General features: G+C 42.4%; 1 protein-coding gene across 1 annotated transcript in view; it reads right to left on the bottom strand.

Moving 5' to 3' along the window:
• Nucleotides 1-1,093: 1,093 nt before the first annotated feature.
• The window catches only part of myo16 (myosin XVI), a 654,305-nt gene continuing 640,859 nt past the window's right edge, over nucleotides 1,094-14,539 (bottom strand). The window contains exon 31 of the mRNA XM_078544837.1: nucleotides 1,094-2,289. Within this exon, the coding sequence (XP_078400963.1) occupies nucleotides 1,094-2,289 (1,196 nt within the window). The remainder of the gene's footprint in view (nucleotides 2,290-14,539) is intronic.

Genomic DNA, 14,539 nt, shown 5'->3' with positions numbered 1-14,539 from the left:
CGCCCTTCTCCCAACACAGGCAGTGCTGATCGTATCAGCGGGCGCTTCACGCTGGCTAACCATTAATTGACCAGCCAGTGTGAAATCGCAGTCAGGTACGATCGTGGTCGGCAGTCCGTTTCTCAACTGCTCCTGGGCACCCACATGCCGAGCTGAAAATTCAGGCCTTAAAGTTTTTTCCTCTTTATTTTGTTTGTCCAACTTTTTAAAAGCTCATTTATTATTCCAGCCCAAACTTCCTGCAAATATTATTTGGGATGTGGAATTGCAGAATCATTCTCTTCATAAAGAGAAGCAGGGAAACATCTTGACAATAGTCTTCCAGCCACGAGCAGCACCGACAGAGGGCTACTGGTTGTTTACCAAATTTCTGTTTGTGGGATCTAGCTGTGTGCAAATTGGTTTGTTTGCATATTTGTCTGCATAACAACAGTGATTCATTTAAAAAATAATTAATCAGAAAAGACAACTTGGAGATGTCTTAAAGATGCATAAGGTATTTTATAAATGTGAGTTCTTACTGTAAATGGTTAATTAGGTATTTATTTCTTTAGAGAGGATTATTTATTTTATAAATATACATGCTTTTCCATGCGAGTCAATGAAATGCCTGAACCCCATTAAAAAAGAAAGAACTTGCATTTATGTCACACCTTTCATAGCCTCAGGATCTCCCAAAGTCCTTTCCAGTCATAGTTGCAATGTAGGGAAATGTGGCAGCCCATTTGCACTCAATGTGGTCCCATAAAACAGCAATGACATACATGACCAGAAAATCTGTTCTACTTCCTTGAAGGATAAATGTTGTTGTGGACACCAGAAAGAACTCCCCTGCTCTTCTTTGAATAATGCTTTGGGATCTTTTACACCCAGCTGAAAGCGATGTTTCATCTGAAAGGTGATGCCCCTGACAGTGCAGCACTTACTACTGTGCTGAAGTATCAACCAGGATTAGATGCTAATGTCTTTTGAGTGGAGCTGGAGCCTATTACTTTCTGGCTCAGATACTGCGCCAGGACTAACACCATTACTCAGATATATCTTGCTCCCCACGACACAGTTGACTTCTCAGATTTATTGTACAGAATTTAAATTACTCACTTGCTTGCTCCCGTATCTTCCTTCCTGCTGCTGATTTTCGCAGAAGACTTCGACCTGAGCTGAAAAGACTGTTCAGCTCATCAAGTGGGCTGGTAATTGGCCTAGCAATAGTGGAAGAGTAAGGAAATAGTGATGCATTCCCTGCCGAGGAGGAAAGGTTCTTCCCAGGTTCTGTCCTGCAGGTTTTTACTGGTGAGCAAGGCAATCTTGTAGAGTTTGTAGAAGTTCCTCCTTGTAAAGGATTAGGTTTCTGAGGTACTTTGGGAACATCTGTGCTCATAACTAGTTTTCCTGTATTGGCAAAACAAGACGTGGAAGTGTCTGGTGGGAAAATAAAATGTGAGGTTTGCCTGTAGGGTGGTGTAGGAATTAATGGAAGAGGAGGAGGGGTTGAGGGAGGAGACATCTTTCCTGATATACTGAACACACCCAGCCCAGGAGATGCTGGTGGCTCATTTTCTCCTTTTTGATGGTTTGTGTATTGTTGAGGGGCAGGGGATATGCCATCCGATTGCACAGAGTAATTTAAATTTGTTTCTAGAACTGGCAACCTTTTGACCTCAAGGGGAGTAAGCGGTGATTCATCAGAAGCAGGGGAACACTGCGCTGGTGTTGGAGGAAATACCAACAGAGGGGGTCGATGGGGGAGGAGGTTTGGAAATGGTGGTGGAATGTCGCATATTAATTCCTGGCAGCCTGTCATGGTAGGGCTGCCTGTTCTGAAATCCTCAGGCAATGTCTGGGTTTTCATTTCTGCATGAGGGGGAGGACACGCTGCCTGCTTTGCAAAGATAAAATCGCCTGAATCGCCTTCTAGCAAACAATATTTCATCTCTTCATAAACAGATTCTCCTTGATCGGGACTGTCCACCTCTGTCAAATAATTTCCGCCTGCTCCACCAGTCCCTCCCATTTCTATATAAACAGGTTCCACATCCTCTTCTTGTGACAGGTGGAGACTTAACATACCATAGTGGGGCCCGTCAGCAGATGCAGCTCGTTGAATAGTTCCAGTGCTGTGAGCTGCTTTAGCCATTGTGCTTGTGAATTTAGATACAGATGGTTTTCTTATGTAGATTTCTTCATATGAACCAGTCAGTCTGGTGTTGGGGCTCCTTTTGGGCTTTGGTGGGGGAATCTTTTTCATTGTGCTGTAATCATCACTGTGAGGCCTTGGTTTAGTCAGAACTGTGGAAAAAAAAATTAAAAAGCTCTATCAAAAAGCAATTATTTCATTTCCTATGCTCCTACATTACTTAAATGTTTGTAAGTGAAATAGGTATCAAAATAATTTAATATTTTGTGGAGCTTTTTAAAAGGATTGTATACTCGCCCCTCCCTTCAGCTTCTTTTTTGCTGAGGTACAGTTTCAAAAGTACTAATGTGTCTTCAATACTGCACTTTGTTGGTCATTATTTATTGGTGAAGTTGGGTTAGTGGGAGTGGGGAGGGATAAGGTGTGATGGGTGGAATGAGACATTACAACCAAGTTTATCCCTATTTGCATCTCAGGTCCAATTATTTCCAGCAGGAACTTATATTTCCAATAGGTGCAGGAACTCTGGTCAGTTCTCTCCTCCCTGACTAGAGTTGCCAAACCTCCCCTAGATTGTCATGGAGTCACCAAGAATTAAGGATTAATTGCCAATGTTGCAAGAACTGCTGACGAAGAAACCTCAAGTTGCCATAATTCGAAGATTGAGGATCCAGTTTGAAGGATTTCCCATAGAATTGCATAAGTTGGAGAACAGGAGCACTATGTGATGGACAAGGTGCAGGGAAGACAGCTGGATGGAGGACTTACGATCAGAGTTTGTGGTGAGTTGAAGTACTGGATCAGTGAGAGGTAAAAGAAATAAATAATCTTTGAACAAGTTAAGTTAAGAGAGACTCACATGTGCAAGTTAGAACAGAGCAACAGGAGGAGGCCACTACATGAATCTCGGTGCAGAATGGGGCATGGACTCTGTTAATCGAACCTGAAGCTTCTGCTGTGATTGGTGTTTATATTAGTGTGCAATTAATGGGCAGGATTTTCGCAAAGTTGTAAGGACTCTGGAGCCATTTAAAAATGGTACGCGGGTCCTGATTCTGGGATTCTACCCCCATTCCCGGCACACCCAAATTTTGGTGTCATGGGCTAAGATTATAGGTAACAGGCCTGCACCCTGTAATCCAACCCAGCTGGCTCCATGCCAGGCATCTCCTAGACCATGCAATTTTTGTGGAGTCAGGCCAGCTTCTTCATGACTCATAGTTCATGGTCCCTCAGAGAAATCATGAACCATAGTCTGGATTTGGAAATCTTTTGGAAGCTAAGGTCAAAAAGTCTTGCTGATGCCCTCCATGCCCCCTCAATACTAACTCATGTTAACCCATGCCGCCCACCAATCCCCAGTGGCCCCTCAAGCTCTCCATGCCAACTCACAGCGCTTCCATGCCCATTCACCCAATATAGAACCAATGAACTAATATATCCATGCAGTGGCCTCTACCTGTTGCAATGTTCTAAGATCTACCTGTTAATTTCTCTCCACTTTAACTTGTTGAAAGTCTCTCTTCATCTTAATTTGTTGAAATTTTTTTTTTCTTTTACAATGAATCCAATATAATATTGAATGGCATGTGTAGAACTGCTTAAAAATACCCATACATAATTTTCTTTAAAAAAACTATGGCTGCTACAACCCTACAAAAGTAACAATCAACCAGACCTTTCACAGAAGTTATAAGCTCTTGACACCTCTTTATCTTGTGTATATAAACATTGAACCAATGACAAAAGAGATCACAGAAAAATAGCTTATTATAACATCATAAATCTGTCAATTAACCAAGCAAAGTTTTCACTTCTCTGTAACTGTATCAACAAAGTTAACCCTTTTGAGGGAGTCTGGGCCCTCAGCCAAGCCTCATTATACTTCTTGGGAGACTTATGGCAGATGAGTAATGGGAATAACCAATTAGAAAAGAAAAACACAAAGACACAACCAAAATAAATGCCCCCATATTTTACATTAAATTCTAAAAAACTATTTGCATCTAACCTTGCTATTCCTTTATCTGGGAGGACTTGTTGCTGAGAGTGGATGCTGGCACGTCTAATTTACATAAATGCAAAAACTTACACGTAAAAGGCTATATGTAGTATGAATAGTACAGGAGTTCAACTGTAAAGTTTTTTGTCACTTGGAGTATTTTGCAGTATTTTAGGGCTGAATGAAGGGTACTTGGAGTTCCTGTTTGAGTTAATTGCCAATGTTTAATGCATCAGAAAAATATGGATGTTAGGCAAAGAGAACAAAATTGCGAATTATAAACATTAGAAATAAAAATAAAAAGAAGCTGAAATGCAAGCTGCTACATTAGCATTTGAAAATAAAAATGAAGTTTAATGAAAAGTTGTAAAATCTTTGTCAGAACAAGGTGGAGCAAAGATTATCAGAAAATAGAACTGGTCACTAAGAATATCATGGCCCTTATTAAATATGAACAGTTAATCTTAAAACATCCAATGTGACTGTGACAAAGATAAACTTTCCCTCCTAGTCTTTCTTGATCTGTTGGCAGCCTTTGGCACAGTTGACCACACACACACACCATCCTCCAAAAACCTATCCAATGTCATTCAGCGGGGTGTGACTGCTCTTATGTGGATCCATTTATATCTAATTGTAGCCAGACAATCACTTGCAATGGTTTCCCTTTCTGCTCCACACCATTACCTCTAGTGTCCCCCAAGAATCTATTCTTAGCCCCCTCTTATTAGTCATATAAATGCCGGCCCTTGGTAACATCATAGGAAGGCACAGCATTCGTTTTCACATGTATGCTGACGACACCCAGCTCTACCTCATCATCACTTCTTTCGACTCCTCCACTGTTACTAAATTATCAGACTGCTTATCTGGCATCCTGTATTGGAATTTTCTCCAATTAAATAGTGGGAAGACTGAAGCCATTGTTTTCGCTCAAAGGGCTGAGTGGCCTACTCCTGTTCCTAACTCGTATGTTCGGTCCCTGCAAACTCTGTTCCTTAGCTGCCAACTCCATCCTTCTCCCTGGAAATATTCTGAGATTAAACCAGTCTATTCACAACCTTGGTGTTACATTTGATCCCGAGATGAATTGCCAACCTCATATTTGTGCCATCACTAAGACTGCCTTTTTCTAACTCTGTAACATCTCCTGACTTTGCCTCACCTCAGCTTATCTGCTGCTTTTACAACTGTAAACTTGAGGCAATTAAAGCTTTACTGTCCATGTCTTAACTCACAGCTGTAGTGTACTGTGTTATATTGGATAATGGGTTACGAATGGGTTAAGTCTAACTGTTTAATATGCTAATCATGTACTGTGCACATCATCACAGGAAGAGATGAAACATCACATGATTTGGTCTCTCGTACAGCCTTGTGGAAGATGTAAGCCAGAGCAGAAAGATGTGTTCCAATAAAACACCTGTTTCATGTACCTCTGAAGACTCATTAAGTATTTTGTATTAGTCAATAATATTGCATAATATTAAATGGTGGAGAAGTCTTTACCATCAACTGAAAGCTTTGAGAAAGTCCCAGGGATCAGCCAAGCAGAAGCACGGCTGAAATGGTGCTGGAGATTTGCCAGATATTGCAACCATTGGGCTTCGTTGCAAAGGCAGCTCAGTGCGATGTTATATGGGATAGGTGATTGTGTGGATGATATCCTCATCACACAGGGTATTAATGAGGAGAAAGCCACATACAATGAAGTAATCAAAGCACATTGATACTTAGTTCAATCTAAGAAAAAATATCATTGTTCAGTGAACTAAATTTAAAAAATGTATCCGATATCAAGGGGAAAGTGTTGATTCATTCATAAATGACCTATATAGACTTGGAGAGGACCATCAGTATGGCAGCTTGAAAGACGAACTGATCAGAGGCGGAATCGTCGTGGGAGTGTTGGATAGTGCCTTGTCTGACCACTTGCAGTCGAGGGACAATCTATCCTTAGAAAAGGCAATCCAACTGAGCAGAAAATCTGAGGCCAGGAAACAGAATCGAGCTGTGGTTTGAGGTGACAGGGAGAGCCCTATCCCAAAAGAATCCGACATGATAGAGTTTTCAAATATTAAAAAGGAAAAGCTGTTGTAAAAAGCAGGGGAGACAGGAAAAGCATCCATCAACATTCCAAGATAACTGCAGTTAGTGTGGCAGGGAAAAACACAGGTGTGAAAACTGCCCTACCAAAGAGGCTAAATGCCATTTCTTCAAAAAGATGGGCCACTTCCAGGCTAAGTGCAGTAGCAAGAAGCCTGTACAGATTGTGTACATAGAGAAGCCTTTGAAAAGTGGCAAGATCCTTGAGGTAAATGATATCCATGATATTGAGGTGCCTTTCCTTGGAGAGATCAAGGAACCAAGCGGAAGCTATTGGAATGCTGATATACTAGTAGAGGGAAACAAGATATCCTTTAAGTTAGACACAGATGCAGAGTTTCAGTTCTTTCAGATGCTGGACCATGCTCGGAGAGAAGCTGTCTTCAGTCATCATGCAAAAACCCTAAGATCCAGGTGGACTACTCAAGAACTCAAGGCAATAGGAGGATTGAAGGCAGCACTCCAATATTGAAGGAAAGAAAACGCAGAAACATTGTATGTGAGTCAGAGTTGCTCATTTATGATCAGGAATGCCTGAACTGACCTATATCTGATTTTCAGAGTAGAGGAAGTGGAAAGCCGAGAAGATCAGCCCAAAAACTTCACAGCTGATTTTCCACAGCTGTTTGCAGGACTAGGAAGCTGAAGACAGCATACCACATCACCCTACATCCTGAAACAAAGGCAGTGTGCCTGTTTACACCCAGAAAAGTTCCTCATCCGCTCTTGCCAAAAGTAATGAAAATTGAATTGACTCTATGTTGAAGCAAGGGGTTATTTCACCTGTGACAGGACCAACAAGATGGTGCTCGGGGATGGTCCCAGTGCCAAAACCCAATGGGTCTTACAGAATTTGCGTGGGCCATCCTGAGCTGGGCAAAGCAATTGAACGCGAAGTTCATCCTATGTCGTCTGTGGACAAGAGTTTAGCTAAATTGGGAAAGAATTCAATCTTAATGAAGCTCAATGAAGATAGTTGTTTTGGCAACTACCCTTGATGAAGGGTTTAAGTTTCTCACAACCTTCATTCTTCGGTTTGGGAGGTTTTGCTACAACAGATTATTTTTTGGCATCAGATCAGCACCTGAAATGTTCCAAAGTGTCCCAGAAGGACCTGATGGAATTGTATGTCACATGGATGATGTTCTGATCCATGGATGGACTCAGAACATGACATTAGAGAGCAGGCTGTGCTGTGACTCCTAAAGGAAGCTGGACTTACACTCGACAACAAATGCAAATTGTTGCAGTCAACTGTCAAGTTCCTTTGGCATAATGTGGATGCATCTGGTCTTGAAGTTGATCAACAGAAGACAAGAGCAATCAAGGAGCTTCCAACTCCTTGCAATGCTGAGCTCCAGAGATTCATGGGTATGATAAACCAAGTTGGAAAATTCCTGCCCAATCTAGCTGTTCATCAATGAGCCACTACATCAGCTGTTACAACAGGACAATATGTAGTGCAAAGAGGAAGCACAACAGAGGTCTTCTGAGAAAATCAAAGAGATGTTGATATCACCTGATATTTTAGCTCACTATGACCCAGAGCTGCCCACTATCATTGCTCCAAATGCATTTTCTATAGGACTGGGGGCTGTACTCTTTCAGATACAGAAGATGGAAAGCGTGAACCAGTTTACTACATATCCCGTTCACTGACAGAGACTGAACAGAGATATACAGTGGTAGAGAAAGAAGCACAAGCTGTTGCATGGGCTTGTAAGAAGTTCACAGATTATGTTCTTGGTCTCCTCATCAAGATAGAGATAGACCACATGCCCTTGATGACACTCTTAAATTCTAAGGAGTTAGTAAAATGCCTCCATGAGTACAATGATTCAGACTGAGGATGATGAAATTTGATGCAAATATATATAACATATGTTCCAAGAAAACAGCAGAATATAACAGATGCTGCATTGTGCATCCCAGTGGCAAGGCCTGGACAAGGTACTGTAGCCCTTGTAGAAGGGATAGAAACTTCTGCATTGACAACAACCACAACTCCATCAGCAACAACTCAGCTACTGAATTAAATCAGAAACACACAGAAATCTGATGTTGAATGAGCTCAGATCAGAGAGTACTGTGTTAAAGGATGGCCAACATACATTTCACACAATCCCATTCTCAAACAGTACTATGAACAGAGAGGACACCTCAGTGTAGTGGATGATTTGTTTATCCATGACTATAGAGCGATCATTCCAAGAGTTCTGAGATTTGACATGTAATGACTACACCAAGGACATTTAGGCATCACAAAATGTTGAGCCAGAGCAAAATATTCTGTTGGGTGTTCAAGTCACTCAAAGTTGCTGGAAGAGGTGATATCAAGCTGTATTACTTGTGCTATTTGTCATCAAGAGACAAGAGGACTGTTGATGTCATCTTCCTTTCCAGCAAGTCCATGGGAATGTCTTGTATGGATTTCTTCAAACACAGAGGAAGAATGTTCTTGGTCATAGCAGACTACTACTCAAGATGGATACAAGTTAAGCAACTGCAGGGTTACACTTCTGAAGCAGTGATTACATCGCTGAAGGAGATATTTGCAACACATGAAATCCCAGACCTTGTAATCTCAGACAATGGACTGTAGTTTTCCAATGAATTCTTTAAAGAATTCACAGCATACTGATTTGTCCATACTACCAGCTCATTAAGATACCCTCAAGCCAACGGTGAAGCAGAAAGAGGAGTGTGTATAGTGAAAGCTTTATGAAGAATGCCATCCAACTTGTACTTCTGAGCTATCATTCTACTTCACTCCAAAATAGTCTAGCACCATGTGAACTCTGCATGGGAAGAAGACAGATAACTCAACTCCCTTCCCTCCCACACACACACTCACCAAGCTCGTATTGGACAAGTGGTTGAACAGACATCACATTCATGATCCTACCTCATCCAAACAGAACACAGTACAGTGAGACAGAATGGAGGTGCACAGGTTGCCATACAGAAGCAGCTACCCATCCCATGGAGGCAGTCATCTACCCAATCCAACCAGCTAGAGATGCTGCATTCATCTACCAATCCAGATGACAACCTGACTGGTGAAGCTGAGTGATCTACCAGTTCCCCTCCTATGCAGCAGAGTGTGAGGGACCACCTGCAGGGCTCAAACCCCCAATCCCTTCCAAAGAGGAAGAGGATCTGTTGGTAGACTCATGAAATCGCCACAGCAGTTACCCATATGAGAAGAATGGAGGAAAGAAGATGACCTAAGAGAAAAAACAATATTAAGGAGTGCAACAGATAAGAGTTTAAAGTTGTGGTTTGTTTGACCTTCATAATATAGAAATGAGAATTAAAGACTTGAATGAGATGTAGTATAATGTGTTAGAATGCATATTGTGTTGTTAGTGGGTTACTTCTAATTGTTTAATATGCTAATTATATACTGTGTACATCATCACAGGTAGTGATGCAACATTTAGGCCTGAATTTTTCAAGCAGCAGGGGGGCTCGGCGGGAGCGTGACACAGCTCCGCTGCCATTTTATGTGGGTGAGCCAATTAAAGCCCACCCAGCGTAAGACGCAAGCCATAGCCTTAGCGTTATCTGTGCAGGCAGGGGCAGGGGGGAGTGTCGGGGCCAGCACTCTTTCGTGCATGCACGTGAAAGAGCGATTCAATCTCCCTGAGGCACGGAGCTGTGTCACACGAGGGACATGTTTTTCTATTTAGGGAAATGTTTTTCTTTAATTGATAAAAGCTTTAGGAAACCTCAACCCACTCATAGATGAGGTTTCCTAAAAAACATGAAGGCCGCTTGGCCTTTTCGCCTGCCCGCCAACCTTAAGGTCGACCAGGCAGCATTAACAATTACATCAATCACTTCCTTAATGGCCTTATTAGGCTGTTTAAATATCGGCGGGCGCGTGCCTGCCTAATGAAACATCGTGAGACAGCACAATGACATCGGAACGCACACCCAATGTCATCATGCATCATTTTATGTGTCGGGCCCACCCCCACATGCCGACTGAAAAATGCTGCCCTTAGTCTCTTGTACAGTCTTGTGAAAGATGTAAGCCAGAGCAATAAGATGTATTCCAATAAAACCCCTATTTCATATCCCTCTGCCGACTCATTAAGTATTTTGTATTAGTCTAACAATACCAAGAATGTTGTAACAGCGAGTCCCATTCCCCTATCATCCCTGTGCTCGCAGATCTACACTGGCTCCCAGTCAAATAAAGTCTTGATTTTAAAATTCTCATCCTTATTTTAAAATCCCTCCATGGCCTTGACCCTCCCTATCTTTGTAATTTCCTCCAACCAAACAACCACCTGAGATATCTATGTTCCTCTAATTCTGGCCTCTTGTGCATTCCCAATTATATTCGTGATCCCATAGCTGGGTGGGGGGTGGTGGGGAGGTGGAATCAGATCTAAGCTCTGCACTCCTGTCAGATCCAGTCGTGAATAGTGGTGGACAATTAAACAACTAACTGGAGGAGGAAGCTCCACAAATATCCCCATCTTCAATGATGGGGATGCCCAGCACATCAGTGCAAAATGTAAGGCTGAAGAATTTGCAGCCATCTTCGGCCACTGATGCCAAGTGAATGATTCGCCTCGGCCTCCTCCTGAGGACCCCAGCATCACAGATGCCAGTCTTCAGCCAATTTGATTCACTCCACGTGATATCAAGAAACAGCTGAAGGTATTGGATACTGCAAAGGCAATGGGCCCTGCAAACATACTGGAAATAGTACTGAAGACATGTGCTTCAGACCTAGCTATGCCCCTAGCCAAACTGCTCCACTACAGCTACAACACTGGCATCTATCCGGCAATGTGGAAAATTGCCCAGGTATGTCCTGTCAGCCATCCAATTACCACCCCATTAGTCTATTCCCGATCATCAGCAAAGTGATGGAAGGTGTCGTTGATAGTGGTATTAAGCGATACCTACTTAGCAATAATTTGCTTACTGACACTCTGTTCATGTTCTGGCAGGGCCACTTAGTTCCTGACCTCATTATAGTCTTGGTCCAAACATGGACAAAAGAGCTGAACTCAAGAAGTGAGTTGAGATTGACTGCCCTTGACATCAAAGCAGCATTTGACCGAGTGTGGCATCAAGGAGCCCTGGCAAAACTGGAGTCAATGGGAATCAGGGGGAAAACTCTTCACTGGTTGGAGTCATACCCAGCACAAAGGAAGATGACTGTGGTTGCTGGAGGTCAATCATCTCAGTCCCGGGACATCACTGCAGGAGTTCCTCAGGGTAGTGTCCTAGGCCCAACCATCTTCAGCTGCTTCATCAGTGACCTTCCCTTAATCATAAGGTCAGAAATGGGGATGTTCGTTGAAGATTGCACATTGTTTGGCACCATTCACAACTCCTCAGATACTGAAGCAGTCCATGTACAAATGCAGCAAGACCTGGACAATATTTAGGTTTGGATTGATAAGTGGCAAGTAACATTCACACCACATAAGTGCCAGGCAATGACCATCTCCAGCAAGAGAGAAACTAACTATCTCCTCTTTACACTCAATGGCATTACCACAATTGAATCCCCCACTATCAACATCCTGGGGTTAACATTGACTAGAAACTGAACTGGATCAGTCATGTGTTATAGACAGAAGGGCGAGGTGAAGTAAATTATAATTACTGTTCCCCTCTTCTGATTGTGACAGTGATAGTTTTAATTTCTAATTGAGTTTGTTTCCCTAGTATCTCTTCCCTTGTTGAAATGGGTCGGTTGTGTTCCCCAAGCACCTGGTTTATGAGATCCAATATTAAAAATAACCCCACAGCAAATTCTTTAAGGTGAAAAACTAGGATTTATTAACACATTCAAAACCAGAAGGATGGATCGTGACACACATTCACACTAATGAGCATACAAGGTAGAAAGGCAGAGAAAGAAAGGGAAAGAAGTCACAAGTTGCGAGTATTGGATCAATTCATGTAGGTAGAGTCCAGTAAGTTGATGTCCAATGAAAGTTCTTTTAGGTGGCTTCATCTGGCAGAATTCCTGGTCTTTGTCCTCGGAATTCGGTTGCAGGTTGAGACAGTTGAAGATGCAGCAAAGAATTCTTGTATTCCGGGCATTAGTTCATTCTGTAGGCAAAATATAGGATTATTTCTGGAGGTCAGACTGTGAGAGAGATGGAGGTCAGAGGCAGGCTGCTAGCCTAGAGTCCGGTCTTCTTTTTTGAGGTTAAACTGCAACCGAAGACAGAATACAAAACGTGTATAATTAAAGCAATTCAAACAGTTCAAGTCTCGTTCATGTGACAGGGTGGTTTCAGGTCGAGCCATTCAGCTAATGATGTACTTTAAGGACCTTTGTTAAAACCTATTGTATTTTGAGCAGATAACTGTGGAGCTATTCACACAATGTTGGAGATGAGGAGTCCCAATAGCACTTCCTTTGTTCAGAGCTGGCTGGTGCAGACATTTCATCTACTAGTCCTTTGTGTTGGCTTGGCTGGAATATTCATACAATGCAAAGGGGTGTCATATTCCATGAGGTGATGAGTCAGCCTTTGTCCATTGGAACTGTTCAAAATCTTCGCAACATGTGTTCAGCTGTGGCCATTTTATCAGTCCAGCAATATTGACCATTTTTTAAAAAAGAGTTTAAACAAGAGAATATGGAAGAGAAACAGTTTTTAAAGTTTTTTTTTTCACACCTTATCGGCATGACACCTTTAAATACTGTAGCTACAAGAGCAGGTCAGAGGCTGGGAATTCTGCGGAGAGTAACTCACCTCCTGACTCCCCAAAGCCTGTCACCCATCTACAAGGCACAAGTCAGGAGTGTGATGGAATACTCTCCGCTTGCCTGGATGACTGCAGCTCCAACAACACTCAGTAAGCGCAACACCATCCGGGACAAAGCAGTCTGCTTCATTGGCACCCCATCCACCCCTCAAACATTCACTCCCTCCACCACTGATGCACAATAGCAGCAATGTATAGCATATACAAGATACACTGCAGCAACTTACCAAGGCTTCTTCAACAGCACCTTCCAAACCTGCGACCTCTACAACCTAGAAGGGCAAGAACAGCAGATGCATGGCTACACCACCACCTGCAAATTCCCCTCCAAGTCACACATCACACTGGCTTGGAAATATATCACCGCTCCTGCACTGTTGCTGAATCAAAACCCTGGAACTCCCTCCCTAACAGCTCTGTGGGTGTTCCTGTGGCACATGGACTGCAGTGGTTCAAGGAGGCAGCACATTACCACCTTCTCAAGGGCAATTAGTGATGGGCAGTACAGCCCACCTAGCCAGTGACACACATATCCCATGAATGAATAATATTAAAAAATAAATTACTCCATGATTGGTGGCTTTGTCTTCAATTGCCTAGGCCCTAAGCTCTGGAATTCCTTCCCTATACCTCTCTGCTTCTCTACCTCACTTTCCTCCTTTAATGGTCCCTGCAAATTGGAAAGTAGCAAATGTAACATTGCTATTCAAGAAAGGAGATAGAGGGAAAACAGGGAATCACGGGCCAGTTAGCCTAGCATCACTCATTGGGAAAGTGTTGGAATCTATTATTAGGGAAATCTTAACAATGCACTTAGAAAAACATAGCCTGGTTAGAACACATCAACATGGTTTTACAAAGGGAAATCTGTTTGATAAATTTATGATAGATTTTTGAGGTTGTACCTAATAGGGTAGATAAGGGGACTAGTAGATGTAGTATACTTGGATTTACAAAAGGCATTCGATAAGGTGCCACACAAAAGGTTAATATAGAAGATAAGGGCTCATGGAGTTGGGGTTGATATATTAGCATGGGTAGAAGATTGGTTAATGGACTGGAAGTAGACAGTATTTTCAGTTAGCAGGCTGTGACAAATGGAGTGCCACAAGGATCATTACTGGGGCCTCGCTATTTATAATCTATATTAATGACTTAGATGCAGAGAGATAGAGTGATGCATCTAAGTTTGTTGATGATACAAAGCTAGGTGGGAATGCAAGCTGTAAGGAAGACACAATGAAGCTGCAGGGTTCATGTACAGGGCTTTGGTGAGACTACACCTGGAATACTGCATGCAATTTTGGTCTCCATATTTAAGGCAGGATATACTTGCATTGGAGACAGGTTTTTCTTTCCATGGGAACCTTCACAGTTTTGTCAGTTACAGTCGATCATCATAGGAGGCTTTCAAGATCTGCAGTGGGGTAAAGTAGTGCTGCGCCTGGAGCCAACTCTCTTTGGCATATTTTTCTCCATGCTGTTATTGTAAGCTTTCAGTGGCTCAAATGAAGTTGTATGCCTGCATGCCAGAGCTGATG

Source organism: Cetorhinus maximus, chromosome 7 (genome assembly GCF_964194155.1).
Source record: "Cetorhinus maximus chromosome 7, sCetMax3.hap1.1, whole genome shotgun sequence".
NCBI lineage: Eukaryota > Metazoa > Chordata > Chondrichthyes > Lamniformes > Cetorhinidae > Cetorhinus > Cetorhinus maximus.
Note: the sequence above shows the minus strand (reverse complement) of the source record. Positions and strands in the feature narration are given on the sequence as shown.